General features: G+C 36.4%; 1 protein-coding gene across 1 annotated transcript in view; it reads left to right on the top strand.

The window, feature by feature from the left end:
• The window catches only part of LOC150102760 (potassium voltage-gated channel subfamily KQT member 1-like), a 295,473-nt gene that overhangs the window by 195,951 nt on the left and 71,913 nt on the right, over positions 1-27,609 (top strand). Inside the window, exon 11 of the mRNA XM_090398734.1 lies at positions 11,413-11,548. Coding sequence (XP_090254860.1) covers positions 11,413-11,548 — 136 coding nt within the window. The remainder of the gene's footprint in view (positions 1-11,412; positions 11,549-27,609) is intronic.

The following is a 27,609-nucleotide window of genomic DNA, read 5'->3' on the forward strand; positions in this document are numbered from 1 at the left end:
ATGTGAGGTTTTAAAATTTGGGATTCACAGATGGGATGCTTCATATGCACTTGTTGGAGTTATGCTGGAAGAATTGGAGGAAGCAAGGGATCTTGGGATGATTGTGGATAGATATTTAAAGTTCAGAGGACATAATGTAAAGGTTGTGAAAACATCTCAGAGAACTCCTGCAGTGTTGAGGAGGACATTGACTACAAGAGATAGGAGTGCGGTGATGGCTCCCATCATATAAAGCTTTGATCAGACTACATCGGGATTTCTGTGCTCAGATCTGGTCACCAGGATTTGAAGTGGATGAAGTAACCTTGAAGTGGATGCAGAGGCAGATAACAAAAATGATATCAGAACTATGTACGATATTGATTATGATTAGACTGAGGGCATGCAGAGTTTGGTAGAGAGAAGACAAAGGGAGGACATGAATTGAGACATTTTAACTGTTGAAGGGTTATCATATTTGACACTGAGGAGATTTTTCATATGTTAGAACAAGGGGAAGGAGCAAGAACACAGGTCTATCCCTGGAAGTTGAAAAGGAAGTGGTGAGTAAAAAAAAAGATAAGTTTTTTATTCATGGAATGCATTGCCTGAGAAGATGGTGAATGTGCAGACAGTCGATGAGTTTAAGGAGTGGTATGATACTTTGTGTGGGCTTCCCACAATGTCATGTGACTCCATGGAGGTCAGCAAAATAATATTAATAATAAGTTTGCATTGAAGATAATTGCTGTTGGTTTATGTTCTGACTCACATTTATACACACACACACACATACAAAAGTAGTAGTAGTAATAATTCCAGCTCTCCTAGAACATAAATTTATTGAATGTATAAGAACAAGTGACCTACTGGTCACTTGTTCTTATACATTCAATGGAACTTTGTAGCTACAAGCAGTGGTGAGCTATAAGGGGTTCGCCAAGCCCTTTGTTAAATTTTTCTCAAATTTGCAAGCCTCTTATTCATCTTGTATACTTTTTTATTTTTTCAAAAAAAAAAAAAAAATTTTTTGAAACATATTAAGCGACAAACTCATATGATAACCTAACAAAAATTAGTCTATTCAGCACTGTATAGATTATTTGGAATTATTGTTTCAACTCCTCTATAACGAATGCGCCCAAGTTTGAAAATAAAATAAGCGCATGCACTATCTTTACCCTTCTCGTAGCCAATCGTACGGTAAAACCAGTAGTCAATCAAATGTTTTATAAAAGATTATAAAAGATATCATTCTTATTATATTTTGATAGTTAAAAACTGTTTTTCTTATGTAAGATAAATTAACACAGATGATTGTGTGGAAATATTTCATGTTTAGATCATGAATATTTGTTTAAAAATGGTAGCCTTTAGAGGTTGATTGTCCTCTCATACTTTTTGATTGGAATTTGTACACAAGCTGTATTAATAAAAGTTTTCGTGTGAAATACATCTTTTTTTGCTCGATGATGCGAGTCCTTTGTTAAAAATTTCCATAGCTCACCACTGGCTATGAAGGTGATCTAAAACGTTCTCGGCCTCAACCATAGACCACAATACTGTCGGCAAGATTTTTTTTTTCTAAGTTGGTACATCCGTCATAAGCATCCTTGTGAAATTGCAAATCATTCTATCAAGTAGTTTGTTTTTTACATCTGTCTGAATCAAGAATGTTGTCTGTATCCCTTGAAATGGATAAAATTGAGTATCGTTCAGTTATAAAATTCTTTGTAAAAGAAGGTTTAATGCCAAAAGAAATTCATTCGAAGTTCATAAGAGTTTATGAACACTCTTCTCCTTCATTTTTGACAATTAAGAAATGGGTTGCTGAGTTTAAATGTGGCCGTACCAGCCTTGAAGATGATCCACGTGAAGGAAGTCCAAAAAGTGTAACAACACCAGAAATCGTTGACAACATGCACTATATGGTATTGGATGACTGGCGAGTCAAAGTGTGTGAAATTGCTGAGACTATAGGCATTTCAAAAGAGCGTGTAGGATGTATTTTGCACGAAGAATTGCAAACGAAAAAGCTTTGCGCAAGATGGATGCCACACTTGCTCACAGCAGATCAAAAACGCACTTGCATGAAAATCTCTGAACAGTGCTTGGAGCATTTTAACAAAAATAAACTGATTTTGTGCATTGATTTATTACTATGAATGAGACTTGGATTCACTATTACACACCAGAATCCAAACAGCACTCAAAAACCATAGACAAGACGGTTGTTCAGCACCAAAGAAGACAAAGTTGGTTTCATCAGCAGGAAAGGTCATGGCATCAGTGTTTTGGGATGCTAAAGGCATTTTGTTTATTAATTATCTTGAAAAGGATAAAACAATAACAGGGAAATATTATTCTGATCTTTTAACCAGACTAGACGGAAAAATTCGTGAGAAAAGACCTGGTTTGCAGAAGAAAAAATCATTTTTCATTAAGACAATTCACCTGCCCACAATGTGTTTTGGCAATGGGAAAATTAAAGATCTGCACTATGAATTGTTGGAAGATCCACCATATTCCCCAGATTTAGCTCCCTCTGACTTCTATCTCATCCCCAAACTAAAACTCTTCCTTGCTGGTCAGCGTTTTTCTTCGAATCAAGAGATGATTGCAACTATAGAGGAGTATTTTGCAGATCTCACTGGGAACCACTAACAGGAATAATATCACTGGAATAAATGTATTAGTCTTAAGGGAGATTATGTTAAAAAATAAAAAATAATTTGTTTTTTCATTGTTAGGCCGAGAACTTTTCAGATCACTCTCGTATGTCCACTGCCCAGTAGGAATAAACCTGATGTCCATGGGCCACGTCATTACAGAAAAGGAACTGGAGAATAGAAACAGCAAAGTGGTGTCTGCAAGATGGATATTGAAGGTATTTAATACCTTCAATACCCATCTTTTGGATATTGAAGGTATTCTTCTGACAGAATTATAAACAGAGATGAGTTTTGTGAAACTTTGAAAAATCTGGGGAGGAAAAATTCACAAAAGACCAACCCTTAATCATGATAATTGCAGGTGGCATACCACTCCTTAAAATTTCTCAAATTTGGTTGTACATTCATGGAACATACAACAGACTTAGCTTCAAGTAAATTTTTTGTTACTTGGTCTCCTAAAAACTCATCACTTAAACACTGATGAGGAATTTAAAAATGGCAATAAAGACTGGTTCAAAGTCATGGTCATGCATAGAACTCAAAAAATATATTTTCCATAGCAATTAGATTTTGTTAGCTGGTGAGTGCAGATTGGACAAAATAGAATGTTTGATAGAAAATTAGAACTAAGAACACTAGTAATCGCCGATACTTTATACCGCTGTGCCGAGGCCTATGCTCGCAAGGGATCTCTGTCTGACCGCATAGTTGCCTATGGACATCATCCTTCTCGATCGCAACTACCCCACGCATCTAATAATTTATTAGATGCGTGGGGTAGTTGCGATTTTTGGAAACCTGTGTTAAATACTTGAGTTCAGTGTTAAGAAAATTGCTGTTGGTGGAGAATTTGTAAGCATTGATAAATTGTGATAGGATGACTGATTTTTTAACGGAATATGGGTGGTATGAATTGAAATGGAGGTAGTTTCTGACGTGTGTGGGTTTGTGAAATATCTTCGTGGCAATTCTGTTATGGCTTCTGATTAATGTAAGATTTAAGAAATTGATGGATTTGTTCTGTTCTGTTTCCATGGTGAATTGTAGTCTGTTGCTAAAATCGTTGAGGGATGTGTGTGAGGTATTTAACACAGGTTTTCAAAAATCGCAACTACCCCACGCATTTAATAAATTACGCGAACTATACGGCAAAATCCCGTCTTAACAATAATACAACAAAAGCAGACTTCCCGACACGTATGGTCATCAAATTGCCATACATCCAAAACACATACAAGGCTTACAAATACATTTTCAAAAACACGGCCTATAAGCTAGTATTCACCACAAACCATAAATTAGCAACTTTCCTAAAACCTACTAAATCTCTCACTCATAAAGAATTATTCGAACACCACAACGTAGTCTACAAATTTCCTTGTCAAAAAGACTGTGACGTCACCTACACGGGCTCTACAATTAGGTCGTTATGGACTAGACTACAAGAGCACTTCAGGGATTGCAATATTCCCATTCCAGAATATCTGAACACGAAAAAACATCGCAACATCAAAAAGAAAAACAAACCACAAAATACAGGGAAGACTGAAATTGCAGCTCACGCCCTTGAACTAAAACCAATCCCCCAAATTGACAAAGCCATAATCATTGACAAACAAGAAAACGAAACGATGCTTAGAATATCCGAAACTATTGCCATAAAATGCAATGGTAATTCCATCAACGTCCACCGCCCCTACCTAATTTCCGAATGTTGGACGTTCCAAAACTTACAAATTAAGCCACGCCTCCGGCCATTTAGCGACAACAAATGCCCAAATTTGGCAGATACATCTTGCAGCCTTGACATAGCCATACAGTCATTCCCACAAAGTTCTGACGATGGTCAGACGATGACCGAAACGGTCCACACCCTGTAAACCCTTGCCCCAGTTTCCACATAAGGATACCCTTCCCCTTCTCCCCCCCCTCTCCTTACAACAAAATAATATATATATATTTATATATATATTATTAATAGTAACCCGGGTTCCCAAACTTACTTCCCATGTCTCAAGTACATCCCCATGTTCTTTCCCTCTCTTCCTCCCCCCCCCCCCTTCAACAAGAGCTTAGATTTAGAAGGCATCTTTAAACCAAATTCAAGGTATGTACATAATCTTTCCACATATTTTATTCTGCCATAATTGCCTTCTATACTCGCCCATAATGCCCTAAAATATATATATACCCCTTTTGAGTTATGTTAGCCAATGTATTAAATATAAGGGACACTGCTAAAAACAAAACAGGCTAAAATAGCCGTTAATTATATTAATAGTGTTTAAGAGGAGTAGCATGGGAATTTCCCAGAAATTATACTTAAAAGTTTATATGTTTTATTGGCGTTCAGATAGCATTCAACAGTTTAGATCAGAAAGTGGAGTGGATAGGAACCTGATATGGCTCTTGCAGAATATCAGTGATAATGCAGAGGCTATTGCGAGAAACTGTGAAGAAATAAGATGGTTCCAGATGGCATGAGACAAGGAGACCTGATTTCTCTAAGGATCTTTATCATGCTTTTGGAAAGAACAATGGATATCATAAAGGACAATATATAAGGTGAATTTCAATTCAAGGTACAAAAATATACAATTTGCAGATGACATAGTCATTATTGAAGAAGATGAAGAGGAACTAGAAAGAACAGTGCTGAAGCTAAGTGAAGGAAAGAGATATGGGCTGATAATGAACATCGATAAAACAATGATATTTGGAGAAAAGAGGATGAAAAAGTAAATAAAGGTAAACAGATGAGAGCAGAAGAGGTGAGGAAACTCACATACCTAGGCAGCAACATGGCACATATTGGGATTTCATTGTAATCATGTGCCCTAACTGTTTGTTATTCCTAATATTGTTTGAATTACTGTACTGAGGATGTCCCAAGATACTTGGGATGAAATATTTACATATTAAAACTTATCACCGTGCTTAGTACGTGTGTTTTTTAGTGATGAATTCACCACAGGTTTCATTATATAAAAACATCTCATTCCTTCACGGGGAACTGACAGCACAGAAGACCAACTTACTAGGCAAACTTCAATTAAAACAGGGTAAGGTACGTGCTAGAATCTCTTTTTTAAAAACTGCAGACGCGATAAACTCATTCCAACTTTTGCAAAAACTAAAAGAAGTCATCAAATCTCCAGGTGCCCATAAAATTATCAGAAAGCAAGCCATTCCTTACTACTTAATCAGTTAAGAGTTTCTAAGCATGAATTGGCAACAAATAATTTAAAAATTATGGAACTAGAAGGAGAATTATCAAATACGTTAATCAAGATCTGCTACATTTGATTATAAGTGTCTCAAAAAATTTGGGGATAAAAGCATTTCTAATCTACATAATAAATACTTCAACTTGCTAAATCGATCTAAGAAGACCTATCAAACACTACCGACAGAAAAATGGGTAGTCAACTTATCTAACCATCCACAAACAACAGACGAATTAAATGTTCTAGCAAGAGACCATAATTTTGCTATTTCACCTAAATGTTTCCCATATTTAGATTTCATACATAACATAGAGAGAAACATTGGCCATCTTTCCAGTATTGAAGCCAACAGACTTCGTTTTGAGGTGGCAAAAATAATCTATGATGCCAAACCTTTGGACTTAAATATCCTAACCATCAGAATTGAAAGCTCTTACCTCTTTAAAACATAATATAAACATAATCATTACCAGAGCTGTTGTTCTTGATACCAATTCATATGACCATAAAATGAATTTACTACTCCGAGATCGTAATACTTACGCCACACTGGATTATGATCCTACAAAACATCAACTCAGGAAATTAAATAAGATACTTGATGAAACCTCCTCCTTAGATGAAGAAACGACTAAAAAACTCAAGACATACCATGCTAGACCTCTTAGAATTTATGGCTTACCTAATCTTCACAAGGTTAATGTTCCACTCAGACCCATTGTAGCTTCTATTAACAGCCCGACTTTCAAGTTATCAAGATTCTTATCTAACCTTCTCCGTCCTCACATAGGCCACTCAGCTTCTTCAATCAAAAATTCCACAGAGTTTCACACAAAAATAAAAGACATACAACTGTTAAAAACGGACTTGTTAATTAGCTTTGACATTGTCTCCCTCTTCACTAACATTCCCCATAAAGAAACAGTAAAATTATTAACTCAAAAATTTCTGTCTGATATAGTTGAATTATTCAAATTTGTTATTACATCCGGTTACTTCACTTAGAAAGGTAAAATTTACAAGCAAGAAGAAGGAACCGCAGTGGGGTCTCCTTTATCACCAAACTTAGCAAACTGTTTCTAGAACACCTTGAAGAAAGAATTTTCATTATTAAACCCAAACTAAAAATTTCGCTATGATTGTTGACATCTTTGCAGTCTGGGATCATCCTGAACATGAATTACGCCTTTTTCTAGATAAAGTAAACCTACTTCATCCTCGCATCAACTTTACGCTAGAAAAAGAATTTCCACAGGGTATCTCCTTTCCAGATTTACACATTTAAAGAAAAAAAGACTGTTCCATCGCCACATCTGTCTATCGCAAGCCTACATTTTCAGGTCGCTACATTCACAATTCTTCTGCTCATCATCCATCTCAGAAATGGCATTAAATCGCTAGTTACCAGAGCAAACAAATTCAGCTCCTCTGAAGAATCTCTAAACCAAGAACTAGAAATAATCAAAAATACAGCCATACTAAATGGATATAATGTTAAAACAACCCAAAAAATCATCTATCACTTCCCCACACATCAACCTAGACAAGAAGTCCATACGATTCCCATACCTTATGTCAAAGGCATCTCCGAACGTCTTTCAAAAATTATGAAGAAATACAATTTTGCTACTACTTAAAAGCCCATCAACCAGATTTATAACTTTTTACCTTCTCCTAAGGACAAACTCTCACCTCTAATGTTACCTGGTGTATATGAGATCCCATGCTCCTGCAAGTTGTCTTACTTTGGACAGACAGGTAGATCTGTTCAGAAACACATCTCGGAACATCAAGACCACATTCGTCTTTTCAAACCGCAGAAATCTGGTCTCTCTCGGAGTTGAAAACCCAAACCATAGGATTGTAAAAATAATCATATTAAAAATTCTGAATATTTTTACGTATTAATTATGCTTGTTAGTTTTGTTTTCATACACGCAGTTTCTGCACTTGTGATGTGCTTGTTATGAAAATGTTATATTAGAAGTAACATGTAAAGAAGTAAAAATATTGAAGTACTTGCTAAACTGATTATTTGTGTTACTTATAAGAAAGTTTGTTGTATTTTAAAATGTTGAATTTTGTGTTTGTGAAAGACTTTCTTTTAGCGCTGATGGATACAGCGAGTCAGCCATTTTATCTCAGTGTGTAGTTTCTGACTTTTGTGAAGTGCGCATGCTCCCGGAGAGAACTTGATGTGTGATTGACAGCTGACAAGGAAAGCGTTGCGTATCCAAGTTACAGTTGTAAACAAGAGAGCGTTCGGAAAGTTTTTAGAACACTGGCCGAGGAATATTCAAGTTGGAAGGAACTTGATTTTTTTTGTGCGGCAGTCGAAGGAAATTTCATATTGTATTCCGAAAAGGGAATAGTGAAAATAATAGGTTTCAAGTAGGCTTAAGTAAAGAATAAAAAGGAAATCTTGAAGCTGCAAGTTTTTATACACTGGCCGAGGAATATTCAAGTTGGAAGGAACTTGATTTTTTTTGTGTGCGGCAGTCAAAAGGACATTTCATAATGTATTCCGAAAAGGGAATAGTAAAAATAATAGGTTTCAAGTAGGAATAAGTGAAGAAATAAAAGGAAATCTTGAAACTGTAAGTTTTTATAAATTAGCCGGTAAATATTCAAGTTAGAAGAAACTTGATATTTGTTTTTTTTGTGTGTGGCAGTCGGAAGATATTTTATAGTGTATTCCAAAAAGGGAATAGTGGAAATATTAGGTTTCAAGGAGAAATAAGTAATGAATAAAAGGAAATCTTGAAACTGTAAGTTTTTATGGTGAAAAAAGTTAAGACTGTCAATTTAGTATTGTGAATGAAAGGAGAACTTGTTGCTTACATTCTAAAGTGAATGTTTTTCTTAGAGAAAATATTGATAAGGAAGTTTTATAAGTATTAAGAATGCCTGAAAGTGAAAGTTTGGATAATATATTGATTAAGAAGATTTTTTAGGTATTAAAGGTGCCTGATCTGATGAGTATTACTACTAAAAGGAAAACAGGATTTAGTCAAGAAGACTTTGTGTGTTATATTGATTGATGAAAAGGATCCTGATAATGAAGTACAGAACCTTGTAACTTCTGGAAAAGAGCCTTAACAGAAAGAGAAAAAGATTATGAACATTTTTTTTGTGATTGTGAAAGAAAAAGTGTTTAGTCTTAAGAGTAAGTTTATATTTTTAAATAAGGCCTTGGATCCATATAATCTGTAGTTATAGTTATGTATTATTACTAGAAGTGTATATATATTGCTTTAGTTTTATTAAATGTGTTTATTTTGTACTTAGTATTGAGTCAATGATTAGTTGGATTCTGAAAGAGTGAGTTAAAGTCATTGCACCAATTGGAGTGAACTCTTTGTGCAAATATAATAACATATAGGGACACTCGGAGTCAAAAATAAAAATAATTGTTAGTAAAAGAGAATTTATATATTATTTCACCTCATCAGTATATACTATATATAGAGAGAATAATAATATACATAAAGAGGGAAGTATATAAAAATACATGATAAATAACAATGGCGCAGCCTACAGGATAATTGATTATGATAACTAATAGGATCCATTGGGAAAAGTCGAAACTTTTACATAGATTTTTATATAAACATGGACGTTTATATAAAGAAAGTGCTGAAGCCCTACTACACAGACCAAATTTAAACCACAACGACATTCTTACTATTCCTAAAGTATGGGAAATTGTCATACAGAATTGTGTAAAATAATCTCTTTATATATGTTGTTATTATTATTATAATTTTTTTTTTGTTCAGTTATATTTTAATTTAGTTCTATAGCACGTTACTGCACGCATATTGAGATTCCATTGTAATCATGCCCCCTAACTGTTTGTTATTCCTAGTATTGTTTGAATTACTGTACTGAGGATGTCCCAAGATACTTGGGATGAAATATTTACATATTAACACGTTCGCTGCCACGCTACTTGGGCATTGTTTGTTACCGTACGCCAAGCAATTTCACTTCTTCAAGGTCAGTACAGGTAATCTCGTTGCTGGCAGTAATCGACATACGAGTATATTCGTAGTTGGCTTGTGAGGCTCATATACCATCTATGAGTATACACACTTTTGCTGCTAGCTCCGCACACCAAGCATTTTCACTTCTTCAAAGTCAGTACGGGTAATCTCGCTGCTGGCGGTAAGCGTCATACGAGTATATTCATAGTTGGCTTGTGATGCTGATATACCAACTACGAGTATACTCGTAGTTGGCAGTGAATGTGTTAAAACTTATCACTGTGGTTAGTACGTGTATGTTTTTAGTGATGAAAAACTGAAGTAAACCTACAGGCAATGGACAAGATATGGAAAACAAATAATCATTGAGCCTCCTGATAAAGCTGAGAATGCTGGAAACATGCATATTCCCAAGTGATATCTATGACTGTGAGACATGGGTAATGGTCAAAGACTGTAAGACGAATAGTGGCATTCAAAAGAACATCTTATAGAAAGATTCTACAAATTAGGTATTTTGTAATGTTAAAAGTAACAAGTGAAGAATTGTATTGCAAAGTAAACTGCAAAGAAAATCTAATGAAGAAAATAATGCGAAGGAAACAAGTTTTTTGGACATACCTGCAGAATGGATAACAGTAGAAAGATCAAACTCTTGATCTTGGTACAATGGATGGTATAAATAGAATAGGGCAGTCAAGGCTATAGCGGATAGATGATGTGAAAGAGTAGTGTGGAAAGAGTTTGTGAGATATAAGTTACCTGGCATTGAATAGAGAGAAATGACAAAGCATGGCAAAACAAGCATGAGGTACCAACAGACATTCGACCCATGAGCAATGATGATTATGTTCCAATAATGGAAAAGGGGGAAGGGTGGTGAGCCCAGGTCATTAAATTCTTAAATAGTACTTTCACCATCTGGGTTATGAAAAATATATCCAGAATTATGGTGGTGGGTATGTGGAAGAGTGACTATAAGTAGTTCATGTTCTCTAATATCTATATATAAAATTGAATTATATATTGTTTATTTTACTCGCAGAAAACAAGCATTATGTTACTGTCTACACTGTTTAAGCTGCATTATTGGAAATGCAAATAGAAATCTTATGTGGCTATACAGCATTTGGCATTTAAGTTATATTTATCCACCTTTTTCACATCCATTAAGACTAGGATATCAGCACTGGAGAGTGCTTGTATATTTCTGAATTAAGCAGTGACATTTCATAAAGCTAGTTTTTAGCCTGTTGTTTACAGAAACATTTCCAAGCCACTGCAAGGACATTTGACAATATTGATAGCACTTTAGAAACTGTATCTGTCAGTAGAATAGAATCGGCAGAAATTAAGATAATATTATTTTCTATTTATTAAATGAACATTTAATAATCCAAAGGGGAGCATGTAGTGTACTTCAAAATTTCCTGATCTTCCATGCTGAATGTTATCTCTTCATTCTGTCATATGCTGTATGTCCTCCATTTATTGAATATTAAAATACAGTGTTCGTTGCCTTTTATTTCATGAATTTTTTTTCAGGTAGCAAAAAAAGCAAGTGTATTAAAGCGACGAAAATCTAAAACAAAAATTGATGTCAGTGGTGGAGCTGGAGAAAATACTGTTTCACAAAAAGAAAGTGAAGGTGATAATACATATGCAGAGGAATCAAAACCTGGTAATTCATTTATAAAAGTAATATTATTTTAGCTTATATTGTTCCATATGCTGATAAGACAATGTTCAACATTTTATATTTCTTTAATTCCAGTGGCATTTTTGAATGAAACATTGATTTGCAGTATGTTTAACCTCTCTGCTTTTCCAACTCGAGTTGAAGTACTTCTTATTAACATCTGACCTCCACAGATTGCAGAGACTTCATGGAGGTCAGATGTTAGTTATTTTCAATTTATTTAACAGCTTGTCATGTGGCAGTCTAACAAAAAGTCTAACCTCTTTATTTCTGCATGACAGGGTCCTCCACATCATTGCCATCATCTGCTATAATGTCTTCCAACTTGTACAATGTGGCCCCTGAATTTCAGTGCCTCATCTACCATCACTTCTAGATCTCTCATCTCCTCTACTTCCTTTAACGTTTCCCCACCAAGTGTATACTTTGCATCCCATCATTGCTTACCAAATCTCAAAACCTTACACTTTACAACATTGAACTGATAGTTCCACTTACCTGCCCATTCATGCAATGGGCATATATTCAAGTCCTCTTATAAGACCATAACATCAGCTTGACTTGCATTGCTCTTCCAAATTTTGCGTCATCTGCAAACAGCTGCATATTACTAATTGAACTCATCTCAATATCGTTAACATACAAATTGAACAACAATGGTCCCAAAACATCCCTGCAGTACACTACTAGTGACCTTCCTCTTTCAGGATACTGCACTCCCCCCCCATATACAACTTTCTGATACCTATCTGACAGCCAGTCACTAATCCAATTCAGAAGACTGTTATCCATCCCATCTATTTCAGTTTTTAACAGCTTGTCATGTGGCAGTCTAACAAAAGCTTTTGTAAAATCCAAGTACACCACTTTATATGCATCTCCCCTGTCCGAGGTATTTGTCACCTTGTTATAGTACATAAGTAAGTTAGTAAAACATGATCTCTCTTTAAGTACTTTTCATATATATTTCTGCCATTGTAGCAGCAATTTCAATATTTCTTGGGCTGTTGCATTTCTAGAGTTAACAGCATGATTTGTAATGAAATATGAAAATCACTATCCTGTTTGAGAGAAGTATTTTGTTTCCTTCACAATACATTTCACCAGTTATCCAAACATCACTCTTTATTTGACTGTTTTATCATGATGCCCTAATTCTCAGGCTTGCTGACTGTAATGAGAAAGAATGATGTTTTGTTTTGACAGAAAGAAGGATTTGTATGCAGATGGACTACATCTGAATGGTTTTGGTGTTAGATGTCTGGAGAGAGCTTTGTTCACTGAGCATGCTGACATGTAAATTCACAGAATCTTAAGTAATTAGGGTGGAAGCAAGTGAGTGTGTGAAGGCAACCATGAAGCGAGTGAGTTTAAGAATGACCAAGTGAGGAATCTAGTCTCTCAAGCAAAAATATTGAATATGTTATTCAATTCAGAAAGTAAAGGTGAGTGGCCGAATAAAGAGATGTTGCCGTTTTTATATACTAAATCCAGAAGTATCAGGAATAAGAGGGACAAGTTTTTGGCATTGATTATTGCAACCTCACCAAAAGCTGTAGGCATTAATGAGACTTGGCTAACAGCAGATGATGTAGTTACAGGGATTGAATGTGAAGGGCTTAGTATATTCATGGAAGATAGGATAGGGAGAGGAGTACTGTTGATGACAGAAGTTGAATTGCAACCAAAAAGAATAGGAGATAGGCTGGAGGGTGGCTGTTCATTCAAAGCAATCTGGTGTGAGATTAAGACCAGTAAGATAAAATTATACAGTTGGTTGTTGCTATAGACCAGGAAATTCCACAGATGATCTGGGAGACATGCATCTCCAAATTAATGCAATGAGTACAGGTTGAGTGATTATTATAGGGGACTTCAACTATGGAGATATAGACTGGAAGGAAGAAAGATCACATGGTGGCAGAAAGGAAATAGAATTTATAGACCTGCTGAGAGATAATTACTTAAGGAAGCATGTGATGGAGGGGAGTAGGGATGGGAGAATATTGGACTTGGTCATAGGATCAGAAGAGCTATCTGTAACCAAGCTGACAACATTGTCTCCATTTGGTGAAAGTGCCCATGCAGTCTTGACTTTTGACTTGGGAAATTGTAAAACATGAGGAATATCTATCAAGAAGGGGTATTTGTGGAACTACAAGGCAGGTGATTATGTGACATGCTTAGGAAGAAACTGAAATCTGTACGATGACATAAAACACTGTAGGGTAAGGATGATAATAGTGCATGGGATATAGTTAAGGGTCATCTAGAGGAAGCAGTATTAAATGATATACCTCTGGTAAAGAGGGTTATTACTCATCCATCTTATTCTGGTAGGAGTTAGATAGATGAGTAATATCATTAAGCACAAGTTGCAGAAGAAGAAAATGATGTGGAAGGTATATAAAGAGAAAGGTAATCAGCAAACTCATGATCACCTGATCATGAGCAAGGAAGGCAAAATCAGATTATGATAAGAATTTAGCCAAGCAGGCCAAAGGAAATCCCTAAGAGTTCTTTCATTATGTGGAAAATAAGAGTAAAAATGATTGTGGGAGATTAACTTTAAGTTAATCTCCCACAATCTCTCTCTGACTTTGAGTGATGATGGTGACAAGGAGATGGAAGCAGATAAAATAGTTGATTAACTGAGTGACCACTTTGCAAGCACATATATTCCTAGTGAGATAACTTTTTTAACCTATGAGACAGACACATTAGTGTCTATCTCATAGGTTAAAAATTTCCTTACAATATTGCAGAGTTCAATGTAAATACTGCTATGGGATTAGATAGGATATCAGCTAGGGTTTTGCAAGAATGTGCAAGAGAACTGGCAATGCCTCTGACTAAGCTGTTTAATTTAACTCTCAGCTCTGGTAGAGTTCCAAGGGAGTGGAAAGAGAGAGCAAAATTACTCCCTTGCACAAGGGAGGTTCTAAGACCACAGTAGCAAATTATAGACCAATTAGTATCTCCGACGTGGTGGTAAAAGAATTAGAAAAATTGGTAAAAAAGAGAATTCAAGAATGGGTTGATAAAAATATGATACTGTACGAGGGTCAACAGGGCTTTATGAAGGGTCGGTCATGCCTTAGTAATTTACTACCTTTTTTATAATAGAATAACAGCTGAGTTAGATAAAGGAAATGGCTACACGATGATTTTGCAAAGGCATTTGGCAGAATACCACATGAAATACTGTTACGCAAATTAGAACAAATGGGGATGGATATGACACTGATTAAGTGGATAAGAGGGTAGTTGCTGGACAGATATCAAAAAGCGGTATATGGAGGGGCAGAATCGAGGCAAAAGCAGGTGACTAGTGGTGTGCCACAAGGTTCAGTGCGTGGACCATTGCTGCTTAATTTATACATAAATGATATAGGGAATAACCTGAAAGGAAATATTCATTTGTTTGCTGATGTGAAATTAGGTAGAGTAATAGTTAATGAAGGCAATGTGGAGAGCTTGTGGGACGATTTAAATAGGCTATCAGTATGTTCAAAAGATAATGGGTGTCAGTTTAATGTTGAGAAATGTAAAGTTATTCACTTTGTGATAAATAGATTACAAGCCGTTTATCACATTGAAGGCACTGTACTCCAGGAAATAGATGAAGCTAGAGATTTAGAGGTGGTGGTGATAGACAGAGAGTTAAAGTTGAGAGGACATATTGCTAAGGTAGCAAATAAGATTACTTGTCTAGTGAAGAACACATTAACAAGTAGAGATAAGGAAGTTGTAACCACATCTGGATTACCGTGCTCAAGTCTGGTTCTCTGGATTTCTTGGGGATGTGGAAGCAGTGGAGAGGATTCAGAGGCAAGTGACCAAGATGGTGAGTGGTGTGTGTGGATGTACCCTATGAGAATAGATTGAAGGTGTGTAGATTGCAGAAGTTGGTTGATAGGGAAGAAAAAAAAAATGATAGAAACATTTAAGTTGCTTAATGGATTTTATAGGATAGATGCAAGGGAAATGTTTCAGCATTTGGCTAGAGGGATCAGAACAAGGAGTCATCCGGAAGTTGAATAAAGGTATGGTCAGTAGGGTTGTGAGTACTAGATTTTTTGCCTTGGAGAGTGGTGAATTGAGTGGAATGGGTTGCCAGAGTCAGTTGAGAGTGCTTTTTTCTGTTAATGGATACAAGAAGAGGTATGATAGATTGGGTCTCCCACGATGAGTCTTCATACTCCATGGAGGTGCCTGTATAATAATAATAATATACACCCTCTGTCCAAAAGGAAACCAAACTTTTCGAAAATAGAAGGAACTAGTGGTGCCACCTGTTGTATCTTTTTTGTTGTCAAAAGTGGCAACCCTCATTAGTGTTGTGTCAACTGTTTATGACATTTGTTTCATTAGAAGCCGAGTTATAGTGCCAAGAGTGACGGTGTGTTTTGATGAACGGTCGGAAATGAGTTTTAAACAGAGAGCTGCGATTGACTTTTGTATTAAACTTGGTAAACGTTTTACTGAAGCACATCAGATGCTTATCCCGTACTCAAGTTTACGAGTGGTTTAAGCGGTTTCAAAGTGTGCGTGAGATGCTTGAGAATGACGAAAAACTGGGCCATCCAAAAACTGGACTGAGCGAAGTTAACATCCAAAAAGTGCAAGATTTCATCAAAGAAAACCCAAAATTGTCCATGAGATTGATTGAAGATGAATTGGGAGTTCCAAAATCAACTGTGCACAACATTTTGACTGAGAGTTTGGGCCTTCGTAAATTGAATTTGCAATTTGTTCCCCACAAGTTGACCGAATTGAACACTGCAAGAACCTCATTAAAACCGCTCTTAAGGACTCAAACTTCCTGGAAATAATCATTACTGGTGGCAAAACGTGGTGTTTTGAGTATGAGCCCGAAACACAGTGCTGAGTGGAGATGACCAGAAGAGGGTATCTGAAAAAAAGTCACTTGGAGAAGTCAAAAGTAAAGACAATGCTGATTTGTTTTTACAATTCCAAGGGCAATATCCACAAAGATTTCATTCCTCCTGGTCAAACGGTCAATGGTGAGTTTTATCTCAAAGATTTGAAGTGATTGATAGCAAGAATTCGTCGCGTATGGCATGAATATCATGATGCAGGCAGCTGGTCACTTTTGCACAATAATGCACCATCTCATCGTTCGAACATTGTGAGAACAGTTTTTGAGCAAAAACCAAGTTTATGCATTGGATCACTCACCATATTCACCTGATTTAGCACCCTGTGACTTCTTTCTCTTTTACCGACTTCATTTGACGATGAAAGGAAAGCGATACGACAGCATTGAAAACGTTCAAGCGGCAGTAACCACAACCCTCAACAGTATCCCAAAAACCGATATAAAAAACTCATTTAACGAATTAATTGACCTTGCCAAATGCTGTATCGAAGCTGAGGGAGAGTATATTGAGTGAAATAAATAATTTGAATAATTATAATTGGCCTGTGTTTTATTTTCTATCAAATGCTCGGTTTATTTTTGGACAGACCTGGTATGTATGTATTTAAGTGAAAATTGAAATAGAGAAGTGTAGTAGTAAATGCTTTTGTAGCTCATAGGACATCGTAGCATTACGTTATGTGTTGGAATAAATGTATGATTTATTGTTTGTTGAGGTTCTGCTGTAAGTTTTTATATTATTATTATCTGTTAGCATCAAGATTTACTGGAAATTAGCAAAAGAATATAAAGAAAATGCTATGAAATATAAACTACAAATAGTTCACTAAAGCATGAAATATATTTCATGTTTATGAAGGGGGGGGGGGCTCCTGAAGTTGATATGGATTTAAAAAAAATGAGTTTGCCATTGTGATTCCAATTTTTTGTGTCTTTATTTACCAATGAACACTCATTTTAAAAAATTATCATATGTTAGATCTGAGAAGTATGACATAATTGTTGGCTAGCTACCAGTTTTCCTGTAGTTCATCAGGAAAGAGATCTTTGCTAGTTTGTTTAAATATCATATATTGGTTTAACATGAATGTGAATGAAACAAGAACTTATAAATAAAATTATTTAATGTTTTTTTTTGAGGCCATCTTATCATTGCCATCATCAATTTTGTGATTTTTATCCCCAAGATAATATGCTGGTAGTGAATGATTAAGTGTTCATTATTATTATTATTATTACCCAAGACCTGATGGAGTCGAAGACTCATCTGGGAGGTCCTTTTATCATACACACAGCTCATCATATCGTGCTTTAAACACACTCAAATTCGTTGCAGACACCACACTCTCAGGCAAGGCATTCCAATCATTTTCAACTGCATGAAAAAAAACCTGCTTCTCACTCCTCTACTACACCCTCTTTATACAGTTTCCACGGATGACCCCTGATCTCCCACTATTTTCTGTAGAACCTCTCCAACACTGATCCTATAACAACCCCTTCCTAATTAATTAATAGGAAGAAGACTCATGCAGGTCATTATATCCATGCTGAATCTTATCACCATCCTAGTCAAAAGGCAGGAACTATTAAAACACTTGTTCTTTAGACGATCTATTACAGAAAGAATTGCAATATATTATTTCCTCCTTTTTATCTAATGGATATAAGAATTCCTTTATCAAAAGAGCTTTGAATAGTTTTGATATATCTTCCTCTTCAAATACAGAAGAAATAACGTGTATTCCTATCCCTTACATGCAAGGCATTAGTGGATTCATAGCAATGAATCCACTAATGATTTAAAACCACTAAATATTTTTGTTGACTTTCGACCAATCAGAAAAATCTCCACCTTTCTCACTTTGCCAAATGACAAGCTTCCACATCTCAGTTATCCAGGTGTCTACCAGATTCCTTGCTCTTGTGGGTTATCTTAGTTCGGACAAACAGGAAGATCTGCTTTTATTCGGCTAGAACACCAGTCTTATATTCAAAACCTTGAACCTGAACAGTCTGGACTTGCAGAACATCCCATCAACACTAGACATAAAGTTCATTGGAACAAGACAAGTATCCTTCACAAAAGTCGGTTCCTCATGGAACCGCTTTATAAAGAAACATGTGAAACTTTACTTCACTCACCTAACTTAAACAGATCCAATGGTCTACGTCTTTTCCCTTTGTGGGAGATAGTACTTTATAAATCAGCTAATCTTTCCTAACTTTTTTAATTGCATATATATATATATATATATATATATAATTTATTTATTGATTTATCTTTTTTTTTTTTTTTAATAAGTTAGGAAATTTTTTGTCTTTTTTTTAGTTATCTTACATTAGCTACTTAGGTGGTGCCATTTGGAAATGTCAGTTATTGTTTAATTAGCTTTATACATGTACTTAAGATGCCTGTGATATTCAGGCAAAAATTCTACTAAGAAATAATATTTTACGTGAGTTAATTCCATTATTATAATTTTAATATGTCTACTCACGGTATTTCCTTACTGAAACCTCTTACTAACTTATAGGTCTCTATCATATCTCCCCTCTTCCTCCTGTCCACTAGACTCTGCAAAGTGCATCTTCTCAATCTTTCCTCATATTCGACATTCCAGAGGTTAGATGCTACATTAGTCAGTCGCATCTGGACCCTTTCCAACATCTCTTTGTCCTTCTGAAAACCAGGTGACCATATCTGGGCACAATAGTCCATGTGTGGCCTAATCAAAGCCTTATACAATGGAGAATCTCCTACTTCTACAAGTCAAGTGTTCTCCGCATCATTATCAGAAACCTTTGTGTTGTCTTCACAATTTTGGCTATGTGTCCGCTAAATTTCAGATCCTTATCCACTATCACCCCCCAGATCTCTTATTTCCTCCACCTCCGACAATATATCCTCACCAAGCATAAATTCTGCATCCCATCTTTGTTTCCCAAATTTTAAAACCTTATATTTTGCTACATTGAACTCACATTCCCATTCCCAATCACTGAATTTATTCAAGTCTTCTTGTAAGGCCACAACATCTTCTCTACTCTTCATGGTTCATCCTAATTTTGCATCATCTGCAAACAACTGAATATCTCCATTCAAATCTTCACCAATACCATTAATATACAAGTTAAACAGTAATGGCCCTAAAACAGACTCCTGAGACACACCACTAGTGACTTTCCTTTTCCTGGATATCACTCCCCTCATACACAACTTGTTGATGCCTATCAGATAGCCAGTCTCCAATCCAATGCACTAATCTAACATCCAACCTCATCCGCTCTAGTTTGACTATCAACTTATCGTGCGGTAATCTATCAAAAGCCTTTGCGAAATCTAAATATATTACTATGTATCCTTCTCCTCTGTCCAAGGAAGCAGGTCACTTTATTGTAATAAGTAAGTAGATTACTAAAACATGACTGCCTTGAGCAAATCCATGCTGTCCATCAAAGATAATACCATCATTGTCAACCCAATTCTGGATCCTAGTTCTCACAAGCATCTTCAACAACTTAACCACAACACACCTGACACACAGATAGGCCTATAGTTTGATGCTTGAGTTCTATCACCTGCTTTATGAAGTGGCACAATCTTGCTCTCCTTCCACTCCTTAGGAACTTGACCAAGTGCAAGACTCATATTAAAAAAATATGTCAAGGCCAGCGTCAACTCCCTGGCACATTCCTTCAGAATACATGATGATATATTATCAAGTCCCACAACCTTGTTAACATCTAGTTTGCTCAACTCTCCATACACCTCTTGCTCACTCACAGTCAGTCTCTCCTCCCCCGTCATCAACTGCTCTCAATCTCTCCATGAAGTCACATTCACAAGATTGAAAGACCTTTAATATTAATTTAATGGTATAAAGATAACAGCTGCCTTTATACCATTTTCTCCAATCAGTGTCATCCTTCCATAATCATTCTTTCTTTTGCTGGCTACATATCGAAAGAACTCCTTAGGAATCTTTTTGGTTTAATTAGCTAACTGCCGTTCATACCTCACTTTCGCTACCCTTACCAACCAAGTCACCTGCCTTGCCTGGTCTTTGTGATTCTCATAGAATTAGTTATTTCCACTTCTCTTATACTGCCTCCATAATGCCCTTTTTCTCTGTATCGCATGCTTAATCTCTTTATTCATCATTTCACACCTACCTTATTTAACTTTCTCACCCTTGGAATACATTTAGACATTGTATCTGCTAGATGGTTCTTGAAAATCCCCCAAGCTGCATTGATCTCTTTTCCAGCTAACTCCTCATTCAATGCTACATCCACAAGCTGTCTCCTGAGCTCTTCATACCCCCCCCCCCACTTATAGTTCCACATGTACCCCTTTCTCACAGAGGTCCTCACACTGCTGGCAATCAACCAGGTAATCATCTCATTGTCACTCTCACCAATTGGTGGGTGATTTGACACCTCATTTAAAATTCAATTCTCAATCCTCTGATGAGATGACGAAATCCAAGACCCTCAATCCTCGTGTGCCCTCTATTACGTATTGTCTGAGGTAGTTATCCCTCAAAAACTCAAGAAACTCATTTTCTTTACTTCCAGTTTTTATCTCATCCATCCAGTCTATATTGCTATAATTAAAATTGCCCATAATGATCACTCTTTTCTTATTGGCTTGGCTAATTTGATCATACATTTCATTATCACTGCCATCCACATTACCTGGTCTATAACAACATCCAACCAAGTATTTCATTCCATTCACCTCTATCTCACACCAAACTGCCTCAAAACCACTTGCACTATTTCCCTCTTGCATCTCTACTTTGTATAGACATAACTCTATCATCAATAGCACTCGCCCCCCCCCTTTTACCCCTTCTATCCTCACAAAACACATATCTTTCCATCCCTATTCCTGTCAGGATGTCATCCATGTCTCACTTATTCCAACAATTTTTGGGTGAGTAGACTCAATTAGTGCAACCATTTCATCTGCCTTGTTTTTTACACTGCTAGCATTTGTATACAAACACACAGCTAGTTCCACTGATACCCCTCATTCGATGTAATCTCTCCATGCTCAACTGGGACCATTTCCCTTTCTGTTTATTCATTTTAGAACGTTCTTCAATTCCAACTGTTTCCTCTTGATCCCAGGTCATCCCATTCCTTTTCTGTCTACATATGCTTTCACATCCTCTTGGAGCATCCACCTTTCTCATGCCCGTTTCGCTGTTCCTCTTGTACATCCATTCTCTCATCTTCCATACTCATGCCACTCACTTCCTCATTCATAACCACCTCTTCAATCTCTCTTGTCTTACTCTCACTCTTCCACATCACTTCCCACTTGATCTGATTCATTCTCTGTACTCACTTCTCTATTTTCCAGTCCATCTCTCTTATATAGTTCACTTCATCCTTCAAACTCATTCCACACATTAACAAACTGTACTCCTTTCTCCTCACACATTTCAGCTAAAATATCATTCATAATCCTTGCTCTCCACCTCATCTCACCACTGTCATACCTAGGCAACACGCTTACTACCCTTCCTGTCACACATATTCTCTTTTATATGTTTAAGCAGCCTCCTGATATCCATTCTGACGTACTCTTTGTCCTCTGTCAAGTCATTCGTACCTATTAAAACCATCAACTCCCATGCTCGCTCCCTCCTCATATCCAATGCCTCAACCACTCTACTCATTTTACCACTTGGAAAACATACATTGTGCATTCTCTCATCGAGCACACCTTTAATAATGGAGTCACCATACAACACCACTCGCTCGTCTTTTGTTAATTCTTTCACACCAACATTATTTGTTTTTAATTGTTTTTCATCCAAATTTTTTTAATTTCATTCTGCATCCATTTCATTTCTTGCCTCATCCTACCCAACTCAACTTTTGAATCTCACGTCACATTCTCTCTGTCATTCAATCTTTCTAATTTTTGAACTCTTGACCCCCCTCTTCGCACTTTCACTCTCATTCAACCTTTTGAGTTTCCATACTTTCTGTCCATGCCTCTAACTTTCGCTGTCATTCATTCTTTCAATTTTTCCAACTTTCGAAACTTGGGCCACACTATTTCCGGTTTCATTCGTTCTCTCAATTTCATTGCCTTCCGCCACATTCACCTTGCAAATTTATTATTATTATTAGCTTTCTATTGACAATTTCCTCCCAAATTAATCTGTCATTTATCTGGCCTTCAGTATTTTGAAATCTAGCATTTTGGTCTTTTAAGGCATTATTATTTCAATCAACTGTGATCTTGGTATTTCTCTAGATCTTATTTTGCCATCTTTATCAGACACACATTTCACTGACACTTTCTGTTCTGTTTATGTGACCATACCAGAATTCTTTTATCATGAAATCGCCATAGAATACCATTTCCTTGCTCTCCTCCTTTTGCTCTTTATAATTTGCCTACTCTTTCCCCGTGTACTTTTTTTTATTCTCTTCTCATCTGTATCATTTTCCAGATGTTTCTTCAGTTTGACTCATGCTCTGTCCTTTGAAAGATTTCATGTAATCATGCTATTTTTGTCAGTACTCCCTCATAATTCTTTCAATGTTCTATTTCTTTCATGTTATGATTCATGTGTTGCTCACCACTCACTTTCATCTACAATCTCACTGACACTCGCATTTTCTCACCTGTTTTCAGTAACATTCACTTCTCTGTCAGGTATACTTGACCCAAGCTCAAGAAAAAATTATTAAAGATGAACTTGGTAAAAAGCTGAATTTTGCCAAATGGGAGTTGCTGTGATCAGAATTCATATGATTAGGTGCAAAAGAAAAGTTGTTCCAAGTACTGAAATTATAGCATTCCCACCTTCCAGTGTATGCAGTTACATTGCCTTGAAAGCAGACAAATCCTTATTTTACCTTACATCGCTACAAAATACTTGGAGAAGTGGAATATAGCTAATATACCACTTGGTGGAAAATTTGTTATGTTTTAAAGATTCATGTAAAGTTATTTGCTCACATGAAAATTAGTGATTGATATTGCACAGTGTATGGTAATCACTGATCAGACTTCAGTTATTCTAACAATCAAGAAAGCTGAAGGCAAGCCGAACATTTGCAACAAGAGATTTGAATTTTGCATAGTTCATATTATTTAATGGTTTTTATTCTATCATTTTACAGCTATTTTCTCAGCATTTTATGTTATTAACTCACTGATATCTGCTCCTGCTATGAGGGAAATAAGATAACAGATGTATTCTCCTAACCTTGAAATTTACTATTACACTCTCTCAGCTACTAAATTCTTTAAATACAGAACTCTTCTCTATCTCTGTAATGGCAGAGTATTAGTGTATTTAAATCTTTCTTTAGAAATAAAATTTGCTTTTGTAGAATGCATTTACCTTTTAGCTATCAGGTTATGTAGTATGTTAGTATTATATATTATAACTTTTGATACTATAATTATTTCTGTATGTTAACATGTTTTATTGTTAAAGCAATAAGTTTTTAGGTAGTCCCTTGGGTCCAACCAAACTCTTAGAGATTTTATCTCGAAATACAAAAGGTTAAAAGAAACACATATGCTATCCGCTCTCCATCCAAAAGGCTGCAAGTACGAATTCTGCCATGGGCATGGATGTTTGTGATTGTCTGTGGAAATACTAGTGGTGGTGGTGGTCGGCAGTAGATGGTGTTGGTGGAGACAGAGTTGTAGAGCAGGTGCCCTCCTTCAATGAGTCTTTGGACTCTCTGGAGGTGTTAAATAATAAATAAATAAATTATGATATGTGTTTCGTTTTTTTTTCCATTGTTTGCTATAGAACATATCTGTTGTGTGTTAGAATGAAAGTTATCAATAAAAAAAAGTAGTAATGAAATCATATTGTATTAGACTATCATAGTTTCTTGTGCATAGTTCCCTTTAGAATATGTTCTAAGATATCACATGGATAATGACTGCCATTTTAATGTGGCAGAGTAAGGCTATGCATTATGATCTCTTCATCCCATAAGACTATGGGATGAAGAGATCACAATAAATTGAGTACAACATTGATGGAAATAGTCCAAGGAATTGAGGACAATTGTAGATAGAGTTAATATTTAGTAGTCATATTGCAAAGGTGGCTAAAATAGCTTATCTGGATTTTGAAAATTGCTTACCTGGATGTTAAAGAACACAGTGACAATCAAGCTTATCAGGATTTAGTAAGTCTGGACTGCTGTGCACCAATCTAATTGCCTAGATTCCTTGAGAATAATGAGGTGAGTGGACCAAGATTGTGATGTCTATGGAATGCTCTCTATGAAGATATATTGAAAATATGAGGATATATTGAAGCACCTTTGGATTACAAATGCTAGTTGATAGACAAAAAGAGATTTGATCGAAATGTATTTAGTAAAGAATTTGTTGGGATAACACTGAAGAGCCTTTCTGAATCATGGTAGGAAGGGAGAGAACAAGATTTCACTTCTAGAAATTGTGCACAGGTATGAGAACTAGATTTCTTTTGCCTGGGGTGTGGCAAATGGGTAAAATGGGGACCAGAAGTGGTTTAAATGTTTTGTTGGTGAATAAGTTCAAGGAGAAATAAGATAGGTATTGTATGAATAAGGGTTAGGGTGGCTTCCAACAATGAGTCTAGCTCCATGCAGATGCTCAAAAAAATAGTAATGTCAATAAATAATAATCCTAAGATATCAAGACAACCAAATCGTTTGACCTTCTTAAAATGCTGCCGAGGTAATGAGGCAATCCCAAATTGTGTAAAATTAAAGCACCATTTCTCTTCACAGAAGGCTGTCCGCATTTATAACCGCACTAGCTTCGCCCTACTACGAGAACAAATTACCGCTACCCGCGTTCTCCTAGCCGACATAAACAAAGCTGTTCGGGTGCTAGAGGAAGAGCTTTCCGACATGCTGAACCACGACCTTTGGACGATTCCCTATGATGTCTCATGTGCTTCGACAGCAAAAGAATTTGAAAAGATACGAAGTTGGCACATCAAAAATTTTGAAATAACTTGAAAAAGGACTCTACCTCCGAACCTCAACAACTACTCAACACTGTAATCAACCTTTCTTCCTTTATTTTGAAGCCTGAGGCACTCGACGCACTGGCATGTAGCCACAATTTTGCCATGTCTCCTAAGAAAATACCGCCCAAAGAAATAATGATTCAGATAGAACGTGGTATCCACAGCCTTCCAAACCATATCGCCAACAATATTAGACTGGATGTGGCCAGTGTTCTCACCAGAGCAAGACCACCAAAAACCAACCTATCCAAAGGAGAATATAAAGCTCTACAAGAAATGAAGAAAAACAAAGAAATAGTAATCACCAAAGCAGATAAGGGAAATGCCACTGTGGTTCTCAACCAAACTAACTACATAGGTAAACTTAATGCTTTATTGTTAGATTGGACTACCTCCCAATTAAGTATAATCCCACCAACTCCCAAATTAGAACACTCCAAAGGCTCCTTAAGAAGGTCATTTCTTGACCTGTAGAAGTTACCAACAAACTGAAACCTTTTAACTCTAGATCCCCCCCCCCCCACGAATATATGGACTTCCAAAAATACATAAATAAAATGTGCCATTATATCCCATAGTGGATGGCATTGCATTGATTCCCCCACATACAAATTAGCCAAAGCGCTCACACACTATACTGGCAATACACCATCACACAAAAAAAAACGCAACCCACTTCAAAGCCAGTATAGAAAACCTCTCACTCCAACATACTGACATAATGGTCAGTTTTGACATCTCCTCCCTATTCACAAATGTCCCACTCAAGGAAACCTTAGAGCTCATCCAAGCCAAATTTCCTCCCGATATCTCAGCCCTATTTCAGTTCACAATGAACTCAGGTTATTTCATTTGGCAAGGAAAATTCTACAAACAAATAGAGGGGACAGCCATGGATTCATCACTCTCTCACCATCCCTGGCCAAATTCTTTATGGAGACTTTTGAAGAGAAAGCCTTAAACTCAGCCCCACAAAAACCTACTGTTTGCCTTTGCTACGTTGATGATGTGTTTGCTATTTGGCCACATGGCTCAGACACACTCCACTCCTTCTTAACACGCTTAAACAACCAACACACCAGAATCCAGTTCACCTTGGAAAAAGAGGAAAACAACAGTCTCTCTTTCCTAGACACTTTAATCATTCGTTAGCCCGATGGATCCTTGGTTTTCTCTGTTTACAGAAAACCCACCCATACAGGCAGATACATTCGCCAGCAATCCCCCCCCCCTCCCTCACAACAATATGGGGTTATAAAAACACTATATAACAAGGCAAAATTAATCTGTTCAGATGACAGTGCCCTAACTACTGAACTAAACCACATCTTTAACACTTTCTTAGCCAATGGCTACAACCCCCAAAAAATATTAAAACCAGTTAACCACAACCTTCCTCTCTCCCTTCTAACAAAGATTACACTAAATCCATCACCATTCTCTATATCCGGGGCACCTCTGAAAAGTTAATCAAAATCTTAAAAAAAATATGACCTGACTTCTTGTTACAAACATATAAAAAATTGGCATTCCTTATCCACTCCACCAAAGACCTACTTGGGGTATACCAGGTCCCTTGCAGCTGTAAACTGTCCTACTTTGGCCAAATAGACAGGACAGCAAATGTCAGGATTTCGGAACACAAAGACTACATCTGTTTCACCAGTACAGCCACTCTGGGCTTGCAGACCATGCTCTGGATACCTGCCACAGAATATGTTGGAAGAAAGCCACGTTAATACACCGCAGCAAGTTTAAATGTGAAAGATTGTTCAGAGAATCAGCCTCAGCTCTAAGCAACTTTCCAAACCTCAACAAATTTGAGTGCATGAGACTGCCCCAAATTTGGGAAGCTTGTATCTTGAGAACTTCAGCCCAACAGCCAAGACAACCCAATATATCCCACTAAGGGGCACCTTTAGGACTCTAGAAACAGCAGTAGTTTTCTTTCTTCTGCTTCATTTGCTTTTTGTAGCCTGCGTACACGTCATTGTTGTATGTTCCCATGAAGATGGTAATGTGACTTTGCCGAAATATAGGAGGTATTTATTAAAGTTTCTTTTAATTAGTATTCCAGTATATGTTGTAAATTCCTTAAATAATTTAATAGTCAAATA

This window comes from Typopeltis vanoorti, chromosome 10, assembly GCF_054136105.1.
Source record: "Typopeltis vanoorti isolate ZY-2024b chromosome 10, IOZ_Tvanoo_1.0, whole genome shotgun sequence".
Lineage (NCBI taxonomy): Eukaryota > Metazoa > Arthropoda > Arachnida > Uropygi > Thelyphonidae > Typopeltis > Typopeltis vanoorti.